The 23,647-nt window shown below is 46.2% G+C and overlaps 1 protein-coding gene across 1 annotated transcript in view; it reads left to right on the top strand.

Annotated features, from left to right (window-relative positions):
• Positions 1-23,647, top strand: part of EFCAB6 (EF-hand calcium binding domain 6) — a 207,689-nt gene that overhangs the window by 95,767 nt on the left and 88,275 nt on the right. The window contains 5 exon segments of the mRNA XM_032492388.1: positions 3,411-3,578; positions 5,914-5,973; positions 6,069-6,229; positions 11,907-12,080; positions 13,644-13,812. Coding sequence (XP_032348279.1) covers positions 3,411-3,578; positions 5,914-5,973; positions 6,069-6,229; positions 11,907-12,080; positions 13,644-13,812 — 732 coding nt within the window.

The following is a 23,647-nucleotide window of genomic DNA, read 5'->3' as shown; positions in this document are numbered from 1 at the left end:
ATATCCTTTCTAATATTTAAAAAAATCAAATGCCTAGAAATGTATCTGACAGAAAATGTGCAAATTCTCTACAGCTGAAGACCACAAAGATTGCTTAAATAGCCATCCTTTACAAATTTTCAGAATGAACAGGAGGAAGAAACACTTCTCAACTCATTCTCTGAGGCCGATATTACCCTGATGCCAAAGCCAGACAAAGAGATCACAAGAAAAGAAAACCACTGGCCAGTATCCCTCATGAACAGAGCTGCAAACATTCTCGAGAAAATATTAGCAAACCGGATCCAGCAACAGTGTAAAAAGGATTAAATGCTATGACCATGTGAGGTTTATCCTAGGATTGCAAGGTTGGTTTAACTTCCAAAAGATCAGTTAGTGTAACACACAGTATTAACAGAAACAAGGACAACACTGCGTGATCATGACAACGGACACAGAAGAAAATATTTGAAAAATTCAACACTCATTCATGATAACTTTCAACCAACCAGGAATAGAAGGGAAACTCCATAACCTGATAAAGGGCATTTGTAGTAAACCCAAAGCTAACAGCATAGTTAATGATAAAAGACTGAATACTTTCCCCTGAAATCGGGAAAAACACAAGGATGTCAGCTCTTACTACTTCTTGTCAGCCTTGTACTGAAGTTCTAGACAGTGCAATCAGGAAAGAAAAGAAATAAAAGCATACGCATTCAGAAGGAAGAAGTAAAACTGTCTTTATTCACAGACAACATGATCTGGTAGCAGAAAATTCTAAGGAATGCACACACACAATCCGCTAGAACTAATAAGTGAGTTCATCAAGGTTACAAGATACAAGATCAATATACAGCAATCAGTTATATTTCTATAAACTAGCTACGAACAACCTGAAAATCAACTTCAGAGAGCAATTTCATTCACAATAGCCTAAAAAGAATAAAATACCTAAGAATAAACTTCACAAGAGAAGTTCCAGACTTGTGTGATGAAAGTTATAAAACACTGTAAATAGGAAAAGAAGAGGAAAATAAATGAAGAGGCAGTCCATACTCGTGGATTGGAAGACTCAATATTATAAGGTGGCACTTCTTTCCAGATTGATCTGGAGATTCAGTGCAAACTCCATCAAAATTCCAGCTGGCTTTTTTTTTTTCCAGAAATTGAAAAACTCATCTTAAAATTCATTTGGAAATGCAAAGGTTGCAGAATTGTCAAAACAATTTTGGAAAAGAAGAATGAAGTTAGAGTCCTTAAACTTCCAGATTTTGAATCTTAGGCTAAATCTACAGTAAGAAAGACTGTGGTACTAGCATAGGATAGACTTAGTGGTGGATGGAACATAATTGAAGGTATGGAAATAAATCCTTATGTTTATGGTCAGTTAATTTTCAACCAGTTCAGTAAGGGAGAGGATAATCTTTTCAACAAACAGTGCTGGGACAACTGGATATCCATATGCAAAAAGATGAGACCGTTTCTGTACATCATACACAAAAATTAACTGAAAATGGACTGTAGACCTAAATAAAAGAGCTAAAACGATAAAAGTCTTAGAAGACATGTATAAATCTTTGTGACCTCGTGTTAGGCAAAGATTTCTTAGACACTAAAAGCATGATCTGTAAAAGAAAAAAATCTATAAATTGGATTCATCAGAATTAAAAACTTTTGTGCTTCAGAAGATACCATTAAGGAAATGAAAAGACAAACCACAGGCTGGGAGAACACATGTAGTCCTGGTAAAGGATTGCTTCTAGAATATATGAGAACTCTTGGAACTCAATAAGAAGACAACCCGATTTGTAAAATGGGCAAAAGATTTCAATAGACATTTCACCAAAGAATATATAGGAATGGCCAATTAGCACATAAAAAGATGCCCAACATCACTAGTCACCAGGGAAATGCAAATCAAAGCCACAATGAGGTATCGCTTCACACCACTAGGACAGCTACCGTCAGAAAGACAGACGACAGTAGGTGTCGGCAAGGTTGCAGAGCTGGGACTTTCATACGCTGGTGGAAATGTAAAATGGTGCAGCTCCTGTGGAAAATGACATGGTAGTGTCTTTAAAATTTAAACAGAAATGTACCATGGGACCCAGCAATTCCACCCCTAGGTATCTGCCCAAGAGAAAGGAAAGCATGTCCACACAAAGACTTGCCTGCAGGTGTCCTTAGCAACATTGTTCACAATTTCTATATGGAGGCAATCCAAATGTTCATCATCTCATGGCAAGGTGAACAAAATGTGCCACTTCATACAATGGAATAGTAATAACAGAAATAAAAAGGAACAAAATGCTGATCCATGCCACATCATGGACGAACCTCAAAAACTCCGTACTCAGTGATAGAAGCCAGATGTCAGGTGCATACAGGTGCATGTATTGTATGATTCTATTCGCATGAATTATCCAGGCATGGAAGTGAGGAGTGACAGCAAATGGACACAAGGTTTCTTTGGGGGTGACAAAAATATTCTGGAGTTAGATTGTGATGATGGTGGCACAATGCTATCAACTTACTGAAAATCGTAAAAATTAGTTATCAGTGATACCTCTTTGGACATTAAAAGATTATCACTCCCAAACCAGAAAGCAAGCACGCATGCATCCTCTATATTATTTAATTTTCTCCAACAGAACCTTGTATCCTTTTCAGATTTTGGACCCCAAATCATCGTTGACATTTATACACTGCTTAATCACTGAATAAGTCTTTAGTCACATTAATATCCACAATATCTCTCTGTGAGGAAGTGGGGTTCTTTATTTCCGCTGCTTTTCCAGTAAACAGTTTCTCTCAATTTTGATATTCAATTCACTTACTGGTAATTTTTTATTCTGGGGGAAGAAAGTTGCCTCACAGTATTTTGCTCCTAATATGTTTTCTTTATGCAGCATGGCTGAAATTTTTCTCGCTAAATAATTGTCCATTTATGTAATTGATGAGGTTGGTGGTAGTGAAAACAAGTATAATTAATATTCTTAGTAAATTGGCAAGTTGTAATTGAATTTCCAGGAAGTTCTACGCCCCATGTGGCCTAGCCACGTGTCCCTCAGGTGGAGTTGGGGCAGGAGGACTGGTTGAAGCTCTCTCTGCCAGCCAGCCTTCAGCCTGTCCTAGGAGAAGGGTCAGCCATTGCCCACAAAATCAGCCTCTTTCCTCACGTGGAGCCGTCTCCTGCCTTGTTCTGACAGAGAACGTCGTAGGACCTGCGCTTGCAAAGTTCTAGCATTCCCTTCCCCCACCACTGCTCTTGGCACACAAGTTACATAATCATCGGTTGACGTATTCGTATTTCAAAGCATCATTCTATTTGGCCAAAACTCAGGCTTTATTAAGTGATGCTAAATACATGTAATGCTTTTCCTTCCTTTTTTTCCCCCCCCTAAAATTCCCTTATATATTCTCATGCTCAGAAACCTGATGGACGGATAACAGGGGAAGAATTGCGACATATTCTGAATTGCCTGGTTGTAAAAATAAGTGATTCAGAATTCAAAGAACTAATGCACACGCTTGACCCTGGGTGCACGGGCTGGGTCAGCGCCAGCACGTTCATGGAGCTGCTTGAGGAGACCCCTAAGGTGAGCGTTACCATGACTTCATGTCTGCTTTTCTGTTTATGGCGGGAAATTAAAGCATGCTTAGGGAAATAAAAGATGCAGGTGAAAGGTGGTTTAAATAAATGAGTGACTTCACTTTTTCAGCTGAGTTAATTTTTATCTTAAGCAAGAGTTAAGTGTTTAAAAGTTGTTTGATTTCAACTTTTAGTTTCTAAACCTCATGAAAAGATGATCTTTGGCATTTCTGAAAACCTTTCCTTGAATGACGGCACCTTTATGTGCCAGATGTAACTTCTTTTCACAGCCCTTCAGTCACCCTGCTCTTGCAATAAAAAATAAAAATAAATAAAAAACCTGCTTATTGCCTCTAGTGACCAACACTTGCTTTTTGTTTTTGTTTCTTTGGGATGAAAAGTTGATAGTTTTATCATTAGAAATACTTCTATACCTTCAATAGCAATTAGCATTTACATTTTTTAAGAACTTTAAAAAAATCAGCTCAGTTTCAGATAATGCACTCAATAGGCATTAACAGACTCTTGTTGAAATGTTTGTTAAAGACTTTCTTTACCAGGTACAGATTAGCTTTTCGTTAATACTATAATTTCCCTAATGCCCACCTTGTGCACATCCGAAACCGTTGTCATTCGGTCCTTCTTCAGCTCTGACTCAAAAGTGGGTCCCAGGGCTCTTTTCACATGCAGAAACCAACCACTGCAACTTCTCCAGAATTCTGCTGTGGGACAGACCCTGTGTTAGCTCTCGTAAATCATTACCTCTGACTGTCACATCCTCCCTGCATGTAGCCATCTTACTTTCTTTAAAAGCAAAAATATAGACACTGAAGCAATCTGCTCTCCACGTGGCCAGCAATGTGATCTTTGTTACCATCAATCAGATCCTGGCAGCCTCAGTGCTCAAACCCTCCAGTGGCTTTGGGACCCGTAGGACAAAGCAGAACTTCCCAATGTGGTTGATGAGGTACCATGTGGTCCAGCCCTGCTGCCCCTCACAGGGTCTCCTCGCCACCACCAGTCAGGTCCTCAGGCTCCCCTCAGGCTCCCTCCGCCAACCTTGGCACCTGCAGCTCCTGCCAGGATTCCCTTCCTGCTCCTTGTGTCCAGGGAGGCCCTTCTCCAGCTCTCATCGCACCAGCGCCTCCCAGGCTCCCCGCCCCCCACACCTCTGATGACCCCTGTCTTGCAGTCATTAACCTCACATCTGTGGCAGTCACTGGGTCACACTTTTGTCATTCTGTGTTTTCACTGCCATCGTACCTGCAGGGCAGAGCCCTCTGCCAGGCACACTCACAAAGCAATTTGTTGAGTGAATAATTAACATTAACAAATGAATTAGAAAGATTAGAACACAGTGGTTTGCAAATAGAAGGAAATTAAAATCACCACTAAGTCTAACACTAAGGAATTGTTACCCACTCATACTTTGTTGTGTAAACTTAGAAGCCCTTATACCTGCGCACACAGACTATTTTTTGCAGCTTTATTGAGGTATAATTGATATATAAAAACTGCATGTATTTAACACACACAATCTGATGAGCTGGAGATATACTTTCGTATATGATACCTGTTTTATTTTAAAATGAGATCATATAATTGATGACTTTTTAGTCTGTTGTCATTTATTAACTTCTTGCTGACATTTAGTGTCAGTAAAGACCCTGGTGTAGAATATTAGAAGACACAGAGTGTTTGTTCCCTGCTCTTGTAAGCTGGGTGTTCATTTTTCCTCCTTTTATAAATTTTGCTATAATGAATATTGCAGGGCCTGCTTGTTTTATATCACCCCATGATGATTTCTGTAGTATAAATTTCTAGAAATGGGATTACTGGGCCAAATAATGTGTTTATTATTTTTTAAGTTATTTTAATCATTTTAAAAGAGAATATATGTATGGAAGTACAAAGCACGAAATCTGCAGAAGCGAATACGGTGGAAGTGAGTTTTCCCCAGCTGCTTCCCAGACGCAGTCACCGCCACTCTAGAGTCTGCAGATTGTCGGCCTGTCTAATGTTACCCCTTGTCCACTCGGGCAGTGTGCTTCCGTTATTTCTGCCCTTCTGACAGGCAAAAGTGTCATTTTTCTTTCACTTTGCTTTTATTAATTTCTAGGTGATAAATTTTTTTCATGTTTATAATACTCTTTTCAATAAGCACAAGTTAAGTTTTATTATCCCCATTTTCAGGTGGGAATTAGGTGGGCAGACACGCTTACTCAAGGTCTACAGCTATCGGCCATCAGGGGCAACGCTGACAGTCCAAGTCCATCTGCCTCCAAAGCCCCTGCTGCCTGTATGAGTGCTTTCTAGTTACATGTCTTCTCTTTCCCAACCAGCTAAGCAGAACGTCCTCCTGTAAAGACACCAAGGCGCCTCTCCTCCAGGCGTGGGACTCAGTAAGTAACCCTTTCCTACGTGGCCTCAGGGTGCTAGCCGCCCTGCCCAGGTTACACACGTGCAGCTTGGTAAATGTGTTTGTTTTTTATGTTAGGTGGAAGAAATTGTTCATGACTCGATTAGTAAGAATCTACAAGCTTTCTACAATATGCTACGGTCACATGACCTCGGAGACACGGGGCTCATTGGGAGAAATAAATTCAGGAAAATCATGCGCATATTCTGCCCATTTTTAACAACCGAACATCTGGTAAAGTAAGTTTTTTGGTGACAACTCATGCCACATTTTCCATAAAGTCTGTCTTACAATTTGAAATCTTTTTCTGTGTATTTTTGCAGTGTTACTAGGTCATACTGATAACAGCTACTATTGGTTGAGTCCATACTAACCCCTGGACCTTGGCTGAGAGTCTGGTGTGTGCTCTATGATTCAGTCCTCAGCACAAGCATAGAAGGCAGCTGTTACAACTCCTTTTCGTGGACAAGGAAATGGAGGCCTGGAAAGTTAAACAGCTGCTCAGAGTCATGCAGGTGGAGGCAGCGGAGCCCGGTTCCCTCTCTGGTCTCCATGCCTCGGGTGCTCTTAATCGTGACACTGTTTTACCTCCCAGGGTGTCTGGCCATGATCAGCCATCCCATAAGCAGTGACTTGAATTACATTTTTGTTTCAGTTAGTTTAAAGCTTAATTTGTGGTGGACGAGCTGCAGCTGGAAGGGGACAGGGATATTAGGAGAAAGAAGAGAGCAGTGTCCCGAAGGCCCCATGGGTCTCCCGCCTGGTGTCCCTTTCACGCCCCACGTGGAGGGGCACGCCCATTGGGGCGGTCCCTCTCTGCAGATGTCACTCTGCAGGAGACGGTGAAGGGGAGGAACGGCCGGACCCGAGGCCGCGGGACGGGCAGGGTCAGGCAGGGTCGGGCAGGCAGGACTGTCTGCTCCGCACTGAGGAGCTGGCTCCATCCGGCGGGCAGGGTTGTCCTCTACGCCTGAGAGCCACCTGCAGGGCTTTGGAAAGCCCAGTGCCCGTGCCCCATCCCCAGGCTGGGCCAGGTGCCGCTGCGCTGCCGTGGTTGAGAAGCAGAGCCGCAGGGGACCGGAGCCTGGCACGTGGCTCCTGTGAGGGGAGCAGATGTCCTACGGGGAAAGGAAAAGGAAGGGGCTCGAAAGGAGGGCGTGGCAGAGGACAGCAGCAGGGCACAGCTACTTTGGGGTGGGTTTGGGCAGTAGAAGGACAGCTCTGGTGACTCTGGACGCGGAGGGTGATGGCAGAGGAGGTGATGGAGCAGGGGCTGCTCGAGTAGGCAGCTGGGAGGCAGTGCCGCTGGCGGTTAGGGAACGCAGGAGGAGTAAGCCAGTTGGGGTGAAAACACCAGAGAAAGACTCCAGAAGGACGCGGGGCTCAGAGAGGAGCCTGGGTGGAGATGAGACTCCAGGATCCTCATCATACCGACAGTGTGTTCCTTCCCTAAACAAGCACTTGTCTGGGGTAGACGGTAGCCTGTCTGGGGTGAGAGGGCCTCGGGTAGGACCTGGCAGAATGCCACCGGATAGCCAGGGCCCCGGCTGGTCAGGGTGACAGGACAGAACGACAGTGCCTGAGGCAAAGGGGGAGGAAGTCCCAGGGAGCAGGAGGAGGCCAGCGAGGTCACACTTGGCAGAGGAAGCAGGTGGGCTGAGCGGGGAGCGGGGCTGGGAGGGGTGGGGCCAGCAGGTGCCTGCGATGCTGATGCTCCTGTGGGGCGGGAGAACACAGTGCTGAGAAGGGACTCCCCTGCTTCACAGGCATGCTTTGCGCTTGTCCGTGGGCTGGGAGGAGAAATTAATGGAAAGCCAGAGACTAGAACCAGAATCTGGGGAGAAAAAGCAGACAGAGCCGGGACAAGAAGGAGACCGGGAGGGGCTAACAAAGGAGCCCCGCCCTCAGGACTTCTCCTTTCTCAGGGCAGGGGAGGCCAGATCATCCACTGAGGGGGAGGTTGGAGGTGGAAGAGGGAGCCTGAGAAACTGTTAAAGTTGGGAGCAACTTCCCTAGGGCAAGAGAAGAGAACCTCTTGGGGTCTCTGTTTACTTGTCCATAAAAAGGAAGCTGTCACCCAGACTTCAGGCATTTGTGTTCTACCTTAGTACATTTTATTTTCTTTATATCAACCCCTCTTTTCCTGAATTATATTAATTTGTTAAAAACAAACAAACAAACAAACAGCCTTTTCTCATCACCGTACACGTAAAAACAGCATCACTTGCTATAAAGAGGTTACCCTAGACTGGGTATCATGAAAACAGTATGATTAAATCCTGATGAGATGTCTCTGCCAAAGGCTCTGAGCACAAGACTTGCCATCACTTTGTTCAAATGTAGGTTAAGAAGTAAAAAAAAAAAAAAAAAAAAAAAAAACAAACTACATTAGGTATCACTTGAAGTAGAAGAAATGCAAATTTGCAAACACATAAAAAGATAGAGCAAGAAGGTGGAGAAATTGCTCCTCTCACGTGTGCAGGTGGAAGTGTGAGTGATAAAGCCTCTTTGGAAATCAGTTTGGTGTAACAAGAACCCACCTCCCGCCTCCCTGCCCACCCCCCTGCCCCACAAATGGAGCGACACTTTGTCTCTGTGGTTCTTCCAGAAATAGATGTCATGAGCACACTTGGAGGTCCAGGATGTGTTTGGAGCACAGCCAGGGGCACGGAGTGGGATGGGGTGAGAAGGGAGCGGGGGTGAGGCCAAGCTTCTGGCCCCAGCACCTGGGTACTCAGATTACCCTGTGAGATGGGGGAGGCTGTGGGAGGAACAGATTCAGCGGTGAACATCAGAAATTCTGTTTTGGACACGTTAACTTGGAGGGGAGATTGGTGACACGTCAGCACACAGTGGCTGGTCACTCCGTTCACCGCCTTCTCCACCCCGCCCCCACCTCCCAGTTACTCTCCACCTGTCACCCAGCTCCATTTTCATGGCTCTTGTTTGTCAAAGCTGTAAAGTGCAGGGACTTTGTCTGTTCATCCCGAAGCCCGGTACCTCGGGGCGGAGCAGTGCCCGGCTTGTGGACAGGGAGGGCTTCTTAAGTGTCAAGTGAGGGCGTGAATGAATGCACTTTGGTGGGCTGGACGGGTAGGCAATTAGATATTTGAGATGCAAGCCTCTCTTTTCTGTTCCCCCTTGTGTAGCCAGTCTTTGTCTAAACCACAAAGATAATCACCCTGCTTGAAGCACTTGGATGTCCTCTTGCCATTAGGAAAATACCCTGAAGCTTTAGCAGAGAGTGGCTTCCCAGCCCTTCAGGATCCTCGAACCTCTCCGGAGCTTGGGCTCTGCTGCCGGACTGCCTGGGTTCCAATCCTGGCTCGGCCCTTAACTAGCTGTGAACTTGGGTAAGGTACTTAACCACTCTGAGAGTTGCGGTAAGGATCAAATGAGATCAAATAGGCACAAAGCCTTTCCCAAGCCCACAGCAAGCTCTGAATAAACGTTTGCTGCGGCTGGTCCTGCAGGGCTCAGCTTGGCTGGGCTGAACCGCTTCCTATTTCTTGAAAGCACCGAGCTCTCTGTTGCCTCTGGGCTCTTGGATGATCTGTTCCCTTGGTTGGAGTGAACAGTTTCCCGGTCCCCTGAAGCTCCACGAGGGGGGCGTCGCTCTGCTCCGCTCACCATTGTAGCGATGAGGTGCAGGGCTCATCACCTCGCAGCAGCAGCGTTTCCTGCCGCAGTTAGGACCGTTGCCAGTGCTTACTGAGCGAAGGATGGTTTCCGAGCTCGTGCTCTGACTCCTGGCTCCACGTGTGTCACCCTGATACCGTGGTACTGCTGTCACAGCCACAGAGGGCTGAGCACATGCACACACAGCATGCCGGCCCGGTGCTAAGACCTTTCGGTCCATCCTTGCATGTAATTTTTACCGTAATCCTCTGAGGCAGGGACTTTTATTATGTGTGAGGACACTGAAGCCTCAAAGGGGTGACGTGCCCCAGCCCAGTGTTTCTTACCCTTTGATGCTCTTAAAGGTTACTGAGGACCTTAAAGAGTTTTTGTTGCTTGGAGTATTGTGTCAGTCCTTACTGTGTTAGAAGTTAAAACGGAGACGTTGAACCTTTGCTGCCGCACGTGAGAGCGGACTCACTGCTTGTGTTCCTGTCGGCTCAGGGGAACCTTTGGGGTTTCAAGATAACGATTCATCGGATGATGACGAGGTTAGAGACTATAGCAGCTGTAGCCAAAGGTAGCTAGTCAGGAGCTAGTGAAACGCTGTAAAGAAGGTCAGCTAATATGTTTGAGTCAGATGACAAAGTCATTTACAGGTATGGTCTACCCGCAGGATGGGAGTCAGAGACAGACTAAGCCAGGTTCACCCTGCGTAATTTTATCGGCATGTCCAGCTCCTTTAGTTAGTAATGTCTAGTCCAAATTCATACGTATATCAGACAGGCCGTCATATATATGACAGTGCTTCACTGATTGTCTTTTCCTTTGTGTGAGAAGAAGTGAAGGTAAAGAAGTCAGTTTCTATTTAGATCCCACGACAGTGACGTATCTTCACTTTGCTCTGACAGTCTTCACTTCAGTGAAGTTTCTTTCCCTTATCACTTCCTTGTGTGATGGCAGCAAGAGAGCGCCCTTTAAATGGCCTTCAATAGAAACAATGTGAAAAAAAGGAACTGAGTTAATCTCTGAAAACTCACTGTAGCTCCTCGTGTGTGCCCCGCACGTTCCCGCAGCCCTAGGGCGTGTTAGAACCCAGTCTACACGTGCACGCGCTCTGTTGGTCGTCGGAGTTTGGACAGTCACATGGCACGTAGCCTCCAAAAGGTCCGCTATACATGCTCGAGAGACTTGGGGTGGGACAGATGAAGGATGCCTAGTATTCATGTGAAAAGAGTTGCGTCCTCACTGTGCCCTGAAAGTGTCCACAGACCCGTCCCCGTGAACGGCCACCTTCTCTTAGGTCCGAGAGCTGGTTCCGGGGCTCACACCCGCACCTACTGTGTGCTACAGCCTTGTGCATTGTAACGAATCTGTGGGATTTTGTCTGGGGCCTCAGGCTTGACCAAGTTTGCAACACTGAGCACACGCAATGTTTATGATGAGAAAAATATTAACAAGCAAAATGTTGAAAAAGAAAGCAAGTCTGCATAATAGTGGTTTCCTATGTTTTTCTCAAATATTTGCACACTCCAAATTCCAATAAAAGACTTCCATAATTCCATACCCAAATTTCCAGTTAAATTTTTTCTTTATTCTACGTTTGTTAGATCTTTATTGCAGTATTCTTACAGACAATAAACCATATACTTAAATGACACGCTCTGAGGAACTCCATCATGTGTGTAGATCCATGAACCCATCACAAGCTGTCAGTCAAGATACTGAACTTTTTCATCACCCCCAAAAGGCTCCTATGGCCTTTGGCAGTTCACCTCTCCCGCCCACCTAGCAGCCATGTCATACAGATGACTACGTTTTCTAGGATGTGATAGAAATGAAAGCGTACGAACTGTTCTCTTTTCTGTCGGGCTTTATTCATCAAGCGTAATGACATAGAGATTCACGCCCATTGTTACGTGCATCCTCTGTTGGTTCTTGTTCGTGACTGAGTCACATTCTGTTGTGTGGCCTTACCCCACTTTGTGGATCCATTCACCTGTCGTGGACATTTGGTTTATTTCATTTTTGCTATTACAAATAATGCTGCGCATATTGTACCAGTCTTTGTGTGGACATACATTTTTATTTCTGTTTGGTAAGTGCCTAGGGGTGGAGTGGCTGGCTCCTCCGTTGAGTGTGTGTTCAATGGCCAAACTGTCTTCCAAAGTGGCTGCACCATTTTGCTTCCCACCAGTGATGGCGGGGAGTTGTAGTTACATCCTTGCCAACACGTAGTTGGGTCAGTCTTCTTTTAGCCATTCTAACGGATGTTTTCTAATTATTTAAAAAATTCAGACTCTGCAGTAAGTTTCAGGATGTTGCTTCAGGAAGAATCCTTTACAAGAAGCTCTTGGCGTGCATAGGAATTAATGGCCCGCCCACTGCCTCTCCAGCGCTCGTTCCAAAGAATCAGCTGTTCAATGAACATTTTCAAAAAGAGGAACAGCAACAGCCGGATCCTTCTGAGAGGTAAACGAAGGCAAAAACACAAGCGTGTATGAAAACCACGGTGCCTGTTGCAGGGTGGGTGGTTAGTAAATATTTGTTGACTAAATGAGTATTTAAATATTTTATGATTTAAATAAGAAACATGGCTAACTAGAAACACAGTGATTAGAGTCAGGGAATTTTAGAGCAAGCAGAGATCTTAGGAATTACTGAATTGACCTATGAATTCTAGAAATGATAGCCCTGAGGTCTGAGAGGCTTGGGGACTCGCCTCGGGTTACCCACAAACTTAGTGGTCGTCCTGGGGGAAGGACCCAGGACCTCCACCTCCCAGTGAACCCGTCTGCCACTCAGCTGTCACATACCTGCGTTCACACTTATGCTTTTCCAGAAACCTAGATTCCTTACCACCGTTTAATATTTATTGCAAAATACACCCCTTAAACTGGTTAGCAGTTTCTAACATGAATGATAGAATTTAAGTATAAATGATTGCCAAATTGAATTGTAACAATAAAACATACTTGGGAAATCTATTAAAAATGGGGCTGATGAATATTCTAAGAGCCCTTCCTCATTTTGAAAAACAAAGGCTTCGTCTAATGAAAAGATATTATTTTAATTTGCTTCTTCATAACTTATGGTAAATCCATAAGGAAGACAGACTTCACTTTGTCACAACCCTTTAAAAAAGTTCTTAAGTCTAGAGCAATGGGAATCTTTTAATGCTGTGCTAATGAAATTTGAATATCTGGGCATTTTAGTGTAGCTGCTTTATAAATGGGCAGAAAGAAGGTGTTTTAAGGGAAAGGTTAAACATTCTGTGACGAGCTATGTCTGCGTCCTAAAACCAGTGAAAGAAGTAATAGCAATTAAGCATCTCATAAATGTGGGCGTTCCTGGGGAGCTCTTGAAAGTTGACAGAAGCAGCAGGAAAGGAGAAGTCCGTTCTCCAGGACCATCTCACCGCTGTCGAAATGGGCTCCCGAGACTGCTGGAGAAAGAGGAAATCGTTATCGTTCAATTACACACACGTTCTCACACTCCCACACACAGCGCATAGAGTCTGCCTTTTATGAATTAAGTTGATTTTATGAATCCACTTGGACTAATCGTGGACTTCCCTTCCTTCCCATGGCTCTTTGATGACCTCTGTGATCCAGTTACCGTGAAACGGCCTGATTAATTTAAAGCTTATTAACAGGCTCTGACTTCTCATTTTCCCAGTTCACAAAAATATCCTTTTCCAGCCATGTCTGCCCAGCCACACGCCATATACGGCCAGTTCAGCGCACAGCCGAAAACCTTAGCGTAGGGATGAGGGCATCTGCTTCCCTGGAGCCCCCCACCCTGGCCTGCCGCCACAGCGAGAGCTTGCTTACCTGGCGCGGTCCTGCAGACCTGGCTCTGAACCCACAAGCCCTGCGCTGTAATAGGCCCCCAGGTCACTCCACCCACCTGAGCAGCTGTTCCCTCAGTTGTGAAAAGGGGCTGGTAACCCCTTGTTGTCCTGGGCTGGCTCATGAATGGGGGAGGTCTGTAGGAAGCGCTCTGCTGGATCTGAGTGCCTGCTTGTGATTTTAGAACCAAGCACGCTGAGAGTAAAAGCGCCGTGACCAAGAACATGACCAAGGATGAAGTTATCGAAAAACTCAAAGCCTGTGTACAGCAGCAGGACCCAGCATTCAGAAAACGATTTCTTGACTTTAGCAAGGAGCCCAATGGCAAAGTTAATGTGCAAGACTTCAAGAAGGTAAGAGAATGGGCCTCCCTGTGTTTCTGGGTTTCCTCTTTTCCTGAAGAAGTCAGTTGCGTTACTGTCCTAACGTGCTCTAGGCGATAGGCAGCAAGTTTCTTCAGTGAGGGTTTATTCCAGGGCAAGGCAGATTCATTCCTGGGCATCTTTCAACAGTTTAAAAGGATTCTTCTGGCCAAAAATGTCTTTGGCACCTTTCTTCAGAGAATGCTTTTGATGTGGATATGGCTGGCTTATGATAGTTAAACTTTCAAAACACGACAGCACTGATGCTTTCTTTGGCTGTCCGTGGGGGCCTGGCTCCGTGTGCACGGCGGGGCAGCCTGGGGAGGCGAGTGAAAGCTGCTCAGGCCCCCATCCCTGCCAGCCCGGACTTCCCATGATGCTGTGATGACAGAGCTGTGGTTTGTTCCTCGAGAAAGTGGGAACAAACCTGGCAGTGAAAGTGGGAAGCTCGGAGTACTGATTTGCATGTGCTTATGGGAACCGGTGAGGTTCTGCCAGAAAGGACTCTGAAAGGTTCTACATAGATTTCTGAGGAATTAATTTAAATCATTGCATAAAGTTCCTATTATGATCCCTCCAGCTAATCATTTTCAGCTATTTTTTTAAGGGAAACATAGCAGCGTCCGTGTGGACAAATTTAGAAGGCGGTGGAATATATTTCCAAGAAGAGAATGATTGTATCGGTAACAGCTGTTTATCTGGTGCCTGCCCCCAGGCCAGGCGCTGCAGTAGGCGCTTCCTGGATCTCATTTCCCAGCCTCCTGACAGTGGCATCTTGGAGGGTGGGTGGAGAGGGGAGCAGGCGAGAGGCAGAGATGGGATTAGACAGCCATCCAAACAGTCCAGACCTCCCCTCCCCAAACAGAACAAACACGGAGGGTCTGATGCTGTGTGAGCACATGGGGCGTGGTGAGGAGGCCGGATTCCAGAAAGACTTATGGAGAGGGGATAACGTGTAGGGGAGAGGAGAGGTCCAAGGGTGGTTCCTAGATTTCTGGTCTGGGGACCAGGTGGCTGTGTGATCATTAGTCATTGCTAACTCTGATGAGAAAGCAACTTTATGGTGCTAAACGGGTGGGTATCATTGAACCTCCCAGGGCACCTGGTCTTAGATTCTAAGCCCCGGGTCTCCTGGCACCAGCTCTGACCCCTGATGCATGACAGCCTCCAGTGACCCCAGTGCTCAGCCGTCTTGATTCACAGAGTCAGTTCGGGTTCACAGGAAACGAGGCATCAAGCAGAGGGGGAAGCGGCTGCCTCAGAGAAGGGCTTTAGGTGGCAGCTGAGCTGGGACTGGCACCCAGGACTCTGAGGACAGCTTCTCACCTGAGGACACCCTTAGGTCCATCAGCTGAGCTGAAGCTCCTCCCATCTTAGCTTCCTCTGCCATCGATAAGCCAGTGTCTCCTGCATTCACATCGCAGACCGCTCTCCTGAAACTTCAGTCTCAGGCACCCCCTGCCTGCTGGACCTCCCCACGTGGGGTCTGAGAGATGCTGGTCTCCTCACCAAGGCCACCTGGACAGCGCCGCTCCAGTCTCAGGGCACCCTGTCTTCCAGCTGTTCAGGGCTGACGCCCGGCGTCCTCCTTGACTGTCCTCTCTCTCTCACACCCGCATCCAGTTCATCACTCAAGCCTGTCGGCCCCCTTGCGATTGTCCCTGATGTGACGATCGTCCCCCAGCCCCTCTCCTGGCTATCGCGGCTGCCTCCTCAGCGCTCTCCCTGCTCCTGCCATGCCCTCTGCAGCTGAGTCATAACCCAGCAGCCCGGGTGACCCGCCAATAAATTGGTGACAGGACCCTCCAGTGGCTCCTCGTCTCGCTCAAATAAAAACCAGAGTCCTAGGAAGGCCTGGAAGGCCCCGCATGACCCAGCCACCCATCACCTCTCTGCCTCCACCTCTGACCACCCTCCCCTTGCTCCGCATGCTCCAGCCGCACCAGCCTCCTGCTCTTCCTCAGACACAGACCTGCTTGGCATAGGCTGTGCCCCCAACCTGGAGCAGTCCCTCCGATGCCCATGTGGGTGGCCCCTCACCTCCTGCAAGTCTCGGTCCAACCGCGCCTCCTCCGCCGAGGCGAGCCTGGCACTCCCTCGGCATACGCACCTGCCCCGACGCCCATCTCCTTTTCTCTGCTTTCTTTTTCACGGTGTTATCACTGACTGCCACCACATTGTACTTACAGTCTGTGTGCTCATTTCTTTATTGTTTGTTCGCTCATCTTCCTCCACTAAACATGTGCTCGCAAGGTAGACATTTTTCTCTTCTGGACTGTGATGCATCCCAAGTGCTTGGCACATAGTAGGGCTCTGTTTGCTGAATGATTGGATGAACTTTGAGAGTAACTAGGATCCCCCGTGGAGCCTTGACGCCACCAGCGGAGGGAGGGAAGCAGATGTTTCAGAAGCCCACTGGGATCCCTAGACATGCAGCCGGCCCCCACACCCGTCTGTGGCAGAGCCCCGCACCCCTCGCAGCCGTCACATGTTTCAGGCATAAAGAAAGGGGAAAGGGAAGGGCAAAAGGCTTGAGCCAGATAAGTCTTTCTTTTTTAAAGGGCTTTTTTGGAAGCTCCTCCCAGGAGCTTCCGCTTACATTTTGTTAACCAGGATTGTGTTATATGGCCATACTGATAGGGAAGGATGGGAAACAATATAAATATAAATACGAATGTGTACGTATACAACGTTTTTTGGCTGGGTACATTGCTACCTCCAGAAAAGCAAGGTTCTGTTCCTGTGGGAGAAGGAGAGAGTAGATACGAGGCAGGCAAACACGACAGCCTGCCATCCTCTCTCTTGGTAAACGTTTTGAGGGTGCCTGTTACAGGCTCGGTGTAGGACTAAGCCACATGGGGAACATGAATAAAGCAGAAATTTCATTGCTTAAGACCAGTGACCCAGAGGGAAACGCAAAATGACTAAAGGCCCAAGGACACATAAGTCAAGATTAGTCTAACTGAGTAATTAGGCTAATTGAGCTGTTCCATCCATCAGGAGGTTGAGGGCTGCTTCACAATCCCAGTTCCCCACCATCGGCTGCTCCTGGTGGGCAGCTGTTATTCTTCAGCCTCAGTAAATACACAGAACATTGTTTAGCTCACTGTTACTCTTAGTCCCAGTTCTGGGGTCCCTGCGGGGGCCCCTGGAGACAGACATAGGCGGCAGAGCTCATCAGCAAACTCACACAGGGCCCCCGAGATGTGGATTAGGGAAGCAGGAGTCTGCGACAGCCCAACCCGGTGTCCCAGATTCTTAGAGCCTCGGCTCCTTGCTGCTGCACCTGCTTGAAGGCAAGGACATCTCACCCTGCTTAGTCGGAGGTGAGCCTTCCTCCTTCCTCCCGGTGGAGCACCTTGTGCCCTTTGGGCACTGGTCTTGCTCACATATCTGGGGAGTTGGCACCCTCCCCACCCACACCATCAATTCCTTATCACATACAGTCTTACCCGCCTGGGGACAGGGACCTCGATGTAAAGCAAGCCCACAGATACCCTCGAGCATCTCACAGCCGCTCCTAACAGCTTCCTCCTCTTGCAGATGCTTTAAGGGGGTGACCAGCTATGTGTCTGAGGTCCCGCACATCAACTTTGTTGATTGGAGCTCCACACAACCATCACAAGTCTATATTTATTTCTCCGTCTTCCAGCAACAACTCCATGGCAGAGGCCCAAGCGGGACTGTCTTGGCATCTGGCTGTGCCCAAGCTGGCCAGTTCCTGCCCCATGTCGGGCAGGGAGCAGTTGCAGGCCCTCGGTGTCAACTGACCACACCTCTAGGGCTTGGTTTTAGCCTTTGTGTTCTCAGGGCCTTCCTCCCAGGCGGGCCTTTGCCCCCTGCGTACCACAGTCTGGGGGCCTGCATCTTGCTTTTAAGTTTTCCGTTTAGGTCTTTAGACTCCAGCCCTGAACAGTTCCAGAGGTCAGAAGGGGAAGCCAGCCGCACTTTGAGCGTGTCCCCTCACATCTCCAGTTTTGCCACTTTAGTGCCACACCACCAGTGAACACTCCGCTGGAGTGGCTGGCCGTTTGCCTGGCCCAAACCTGTTTCTCGGTCCAAAGTCCACTCCCAGAATCATCAGCTGTTCCCAGGAAGAATGCAACTGCTTAGCCTCAATTCGCCTCTGAAGGGTCGGTCTTTCCGATCTTGGAATTCTAGTCCCTTCAAACCTCGTGGCTTCCGCAGTTTTCTGATGCCTTTTTATTATCTTTAATTGTTGTCTTTGGGAGTATTTGCCGTCTATGAACTGCTCCGTCCTCCCCAAAAGCAGAAGTTGAGGCCTGTCAGTTTTGTCTTTTCAAAGTAACAACTTTGTTTGTTATTTTTCTTTGTGTATTTGTTTCGTATTTCTGTATTTCTGCTGTTACCGCCATTATTTTCTTCCACCTCCCGGGTGGGGATTTGATTTGATTTTCTTTTTCTCATCTCCTGAGACAGAATGTTGGGCCGCTGCTCCTCAGCTTTTGCCTCTCTAAGGCATGAGCTGATGGCTCCACTGTCCCCAGGGGGCAGGCGTGGCCATGTCATGCAGGTTTCAGTAGATCCCATTTTCATTGTCATTTAGTTCAAAATGTTTTATAATTTCCCTTGTGATTTCTTCTTCTGTCTAATGATTTGTTGTTCAGTTTCCACACAACTGGGATTTTCTAGTTTACCTTGTATTGTTGATTTTAAAGTTGATTCCATTGTGATTAGAGAGTAGATCTTAAAGCCTAAGTGACTTTCATTGATCCTTTGAAATATACCGAGGCTTGGATTATGGCCTGATATAGAGACAATTTTGGTAAATGTTCCAGAAGCAGTTGAAAAGAATGTGCCCTCATCATGGACCTTTAATTTTCTAAGTGTGTCAATTAGTTTGATCTTATTAATTGTGTTTTTCAGAACTTCTGTATCCTTATCAGATTTTTGCCCGCTCATCCCATTAGCTAGTGAGAGAAGTGTGTTGAGGTCTCCCATCTGATTGTGGACTTGTCTAGTGAGATCCCTTTTAATTCTATTGATTATTGTTTTAGTCACTTTGAAGCTAAATTATTGGGTACATGTAGACTTAGAATTGCTGAAACTTCCCGTGGTTGTCTCCTTTATCATTATGACATGACTCTCTTGACACAGAGTAATGCTACTTGCCTTCAAGTCTTTTTTTGTCTGATAATAGTTGCTTCTGCTTTCTTTTGGCTCATGTTAGCATAGTATATCCTCTTCTGTCCTTTTACATTGAACTTTCTGGGTGCTTATATTTGAAGTAACTTTCATATGGACAGCATATAGCTGATTTTTAAAAGCTAGAATGTGACAGTCTCAGTCTTCTACTTGGAATACTCAGTCCATTTCATATTCAGTTACTGGTATAGCTGATTTTATATCTAACATCTTGCTATTTTTTTCTATTTGACCCAGCTGTCTCATGCATCTTTTCCTGTCCTTTCTTGCCTTCTTTTTGATTAACTATTTCTATCACTCCATTTTCCCCTGTGTCAGCTTTTTGGGGAATACGTTCTCCTGTCAGTCTTTAGAGGCTGCCCTGGAGATTGTGACACGCATCATTGTCATCTTATATGTAGTTAAATATAACTCCTTCTATCTACTGCTAGAATAAAAATACTTCACTTTCATTCACCCCTTCCTCTCTTTCACGCTGTTGTCATCATGCAGTTAAATTTCGCATCTGCACTAAAGCCCACAAGACACTATTTTGTGTGGTAAGTAAGCCGTCGTGTGCCTCCACATTTACCCGTGCTGTTGTCCTGGCCACCTTACCTTTTTGTGTGCCTGCACCTGGGCTCATTTTCATTCTGCCCACAGACCTGCCTTTTGTCCTCCTTTGATGTAAATGTCCTGGTGACCAGCTCTCTGACTTTCCATAGTTTATCAGGGTTCCTTAGATTTAACCTCACGCCCTCCTTCTGTCAAGGACCCCATCAGGGATCCCACATCACATTTAGTCATCATGTCTCCCTAGGCTCCTCCTGGCTGTGAGTTTCTCAGACTTTCCCTGTTTTTGGCGACCTGACAGCTCTGAGGGGTACTGGTGAGATATTTGTAGAATGTCCCTCTGTTGGGACTGCTCTGATGTGTTCCCCATGATTAGACTGGGGCAACATTTGAGGGAGGAAGACCACAGTGAAGTGCCCTTCTATACATCACATCAGGAACGTGCCGTCAGCCTGACTTACACCCTGATGTTGACCCTGATTCCCTGGCCGAGGTGTGTTTTTAGGCTTCTCCACTATGAACTTAATCTTTTTTTCCTCTCTTTTGCACGCTCTGCTCTTTGGAAAAAAGTCACTACATGCAGCCCACATGTAAGGAGTGGGGAATGCTCATGTGCCACCTCTGTAAGGGCAGAGCATCCACACAAGTTACTCGGAACCCTTCTACCTGGAAGAGTTGTCTCTTCTCTTCCACCTGCTGATTTGTTCAGTTATTTGCTTGTATCAAATGGACTCCTGCCTTGTTATCCTGTAAGTGTCTTTATAATCCTTAATAAGGTTTCATTTTCACTCCTGATATTGGTCAACTTTTAATCTTTTCTCTTTGTTTCTTGAATAGTCTGCCTAGAGACGTATTGCTTTTATTGCTCTTTTTATCACATAAGCTGTGGTTTCACTGATTTTTCACATGATTGGTCCGTATTTTATTTCATTGCTTTCTGCTTCTACCTCTGTTATTTCTTTTCTCCTTCTTATTTACTCCCACTTTCTTTGTAATTTTCCCTGATGCACAGGGGATTTTTCTTGGAGTGGAGTTCCTGGGGTTAAAATCCAGGAAAGTGTACCCAGCCCGGGACGGGGCCCCTCGGGGTTTCTCCTTCTCAAGATAATCCTCACTCAGGCTCCAACACTTTGTCAAAATCACCACTTGCCTGTTCCCACCAGTTTGTGGCCACAGTGGCTTCCGCTTCAGGGGAGCTGATCTTGGCTGTGATCCTGTGTCCATCCTCTGCTCCAGACTTCACATTTCTCTGGTGGTTCTAAGAGAAGTCGTTGATTTTCAGTTTGGTTTTTTTCTTGTTGGAAGATGGAAGTGATGACTTAAAAGCTCTTTACATGTTGAAACTGAAAGAAGAATTTTGCTCTTACTTTTGAAAGATATTTTAGCTGGGAATAGTGTTTTAGGTTGGCAGTGTCTTCTAGCATTTGAAAGCTATCATTCTGTTGTCTCTGGCTTCTGTCTGTTCTGTTGTTAAACAAACCAGCCGTCTTACTGTCGCATGTTTGTATGGAATGTCTTTTTTTTTTTTGTCTTTAGCAGCTTCTAAGGGTTTCCTCTTTGTCCTTGGCGCTCAGCGGTCTTACTGGGTGTGGCTAAGTGTGCCTTACTTTATATGCATCCTGCTGGGCTTCACGGTTCTTCTTGGATCTGTAAGTTGTGTTTGAACAGAAATTTTTGTGAAAAATTCTCAGACATTATTCCTTCTCCTTTTACTTATACCCCGTTTTCTCGATTCCTCTTGGACTCCAGTCATGTGTGTTAGGCCTGGTCACAGTACCCACTTATCTCCTTCATTCTGTGATGCATTTCCCATCATTTCTCTCTCAGTGCTTCAGTCCTGTCTTCCAGTTCATTAATCCTCTGTTCCACTTTTTTCCAATCTCCTTTCCTTTGCTAAGCAGGTAGATCAGGGACTGATGACCTTAAGCCAGTTAGGGACTGAGTTGACTTGGGGCTGGAGTGCAGTTTTTCAAGGCCCCGTTTGCCTTTTTTTTTAAATTTTAGTGGAATTACTGGGGATTGAACCCAGGACCTCATGCATGCTGAGGACGTGCTCTACCACTGAGCTATACTCCCCCTCTCTGGCTTTTTTTTTAAACTCCTGTTTCTAGAGGGTAGTCTTTAAAGTTTTTAACTCAGAGCCTGGTTATTCTCTGAGCCATAACCCCTGAGAAATCCTGAACTCTATCTAACCTTAGTTTCCTCAGGACCACAACAAGGTGACCAAAAAAAAAAAAAAAACCTTTAGCTTTTCTTAAACTTTCTGCCTTGATTCTTAGTCTTCAGCCCCATGTGGCTTCCAAATTCAGCAAATATCTTGAGGAGAAAACTGGCTCAGTGCCAGGCTCAGTTCTCTGTTTTCCCTTCTCACCAGGAACCTGACTATTCAAGTCTCTGACTTTGGTCCCTGTGGCCCCACGAGCTTATCACGGGCTCTACCTGTTTCCCTGTCCGCTGGTAGCAACTGCCTGCCTGGGCCTCAGCCCCGATGATGAGCCCTCACCCTGCTCCCGGAATGGGTGCGTGACCCACTTCCCGTCCTTCTCTCAGGTTTGTGTCGCTTTGAGGCCTGGTTGTATTGGCAGCTCTCTCTACTTCAGACAGATGTTTTGCTGTTTTGCTGTGTTTTCCCTGACTTTTCTGTTTGTTCGCAGTGGAAGCAAAGGTCTGCAAGCTGAACAGCAACCCTTCCCTTTTTGATGGGCATTCACTTCTTTTTCTCTTTTTCTTCCTCTTTAAACAATTGTTCTTTACGTATCTCTACATATTAATGCCTCCATCTTCACGGGGTGGATTCCCAGGAGTAGGATGGCTTGGTTGAAGATAATATATACTTTTATTTTAACACATGTTGTCTGTGTGCTTTTTTTTAAATCCACTGTAGCATTTCGTATTTGTAACAGCTGTGTATGAGAGTGTCTTTTTCTCTAACCCCTGTTATGTAGCATTATAGCTCTTTTTAATTTTTGCTGGTCTGATAGTTTTAAAGTGATAGCTCAGTTTAACTTTAATTTGCATTTATTTCCCTGACTACTAGTGAATGCATGGGCTGGGTTTTTTTTTGGTTTTTTTTTTTTTTTTTTTTTTGCCATTAAGAGTTGTTCTTCTGTGATTTGCCTATTCACATCCTTTGCCTGCTGTGACTTATAAGAGATATTTGTTTACTGTAGACATTGTTATTTATCCCTGTCCTCATGAGAAGCCCAGGGCTCCCACTCCACCCCCATCCTCTAGATTGTTGCCCTGGGACTCTCTCCCCCCGAGGCTCTGTATCTCTCTCCCTCCAGCCCCAGCCTCTACTCCCGGCTGCCCCAGCTCTTCGCTGACCCTTTCCCTTTTGCATCAGCTCCAGCCTGCTTCTCTCCCAGGGGCACTGCTTCCTGCAGCCCTGCCCTCCTCCCCAAGATGTACGTGCTACAAGGTCAGCTATCTGCCCCTTTCATTCTTTGCCCTGTCCCCAGCATCTAAAACAGGACCCAGCGCAAAAGAAGTGCTCAATATTTTTGGAACAAATCTAGTCAGTTTGGAAGCATTGTAGAATTGTGGTTCAAAATGCTGACTCTGGAGCCAGGCTGCCAGGGTTCGAATCCCGCTCTGTTACTTAGCAACTGTGTGCCGTTGGGCAAACCCCTCTGAGCCTCAGTTTCCTTATCCCTAAATGGAGATCATTTTAGTAGCTACATGGTAGGATTGTTAGAAGCATTAAATGAGCGGATATACATGTATTTGTTTCCTAGAGGTTTGTGTCAAATTCCACAAACTGGGTGGCTTAAAACAACACAAATCTGTCTCCCACAGTTCTGGAGGCTGGAAGCCCGAAATCGAGGTGTTGGCAGAGTCGTGCTCCCTCTGAGGGTTGCAGGGAGAGCTTCCTTGCTTGACCCAGCTTCTGGCCGATGCTGGCAGTCCCCGTCTTCCCTCAGCTTGGCAGCTGCCATCATTCTGATTTCTGGCCTCTTCCTTCTGTGTCTCTGTTTCTTCCTACAGTGTACTCCTCTGTGTGTGTCTATGTCCAGACTTCCCTCCTCTTATAAGGACTCCAGTTGTTGGATTTAGGGCCCACCCCAATCCAGTATGACCTCATCGTAACCCGACTGCATCCGCAAAG

This window comes from Camelus ferus, chromosome 12, assembly GCF_009834535.1.
Source record: "Camelus ferus isolate YT-003-E chromosome 12, BCGSAC_Cfer_1.0, whole genome shotgun sequence".
Classification (NCBI taxonomy): domain Eukaryota; kingdom Metazoa; phylum Chordata; class Mammalia; order Artiodactyla; family Camelidae; genus Camelus; species Camelus ferus.
Note: the sequence above shows the minus strand (reverse complement) of the source record. Positions and strands in the feature narration are given on the sequence as shown.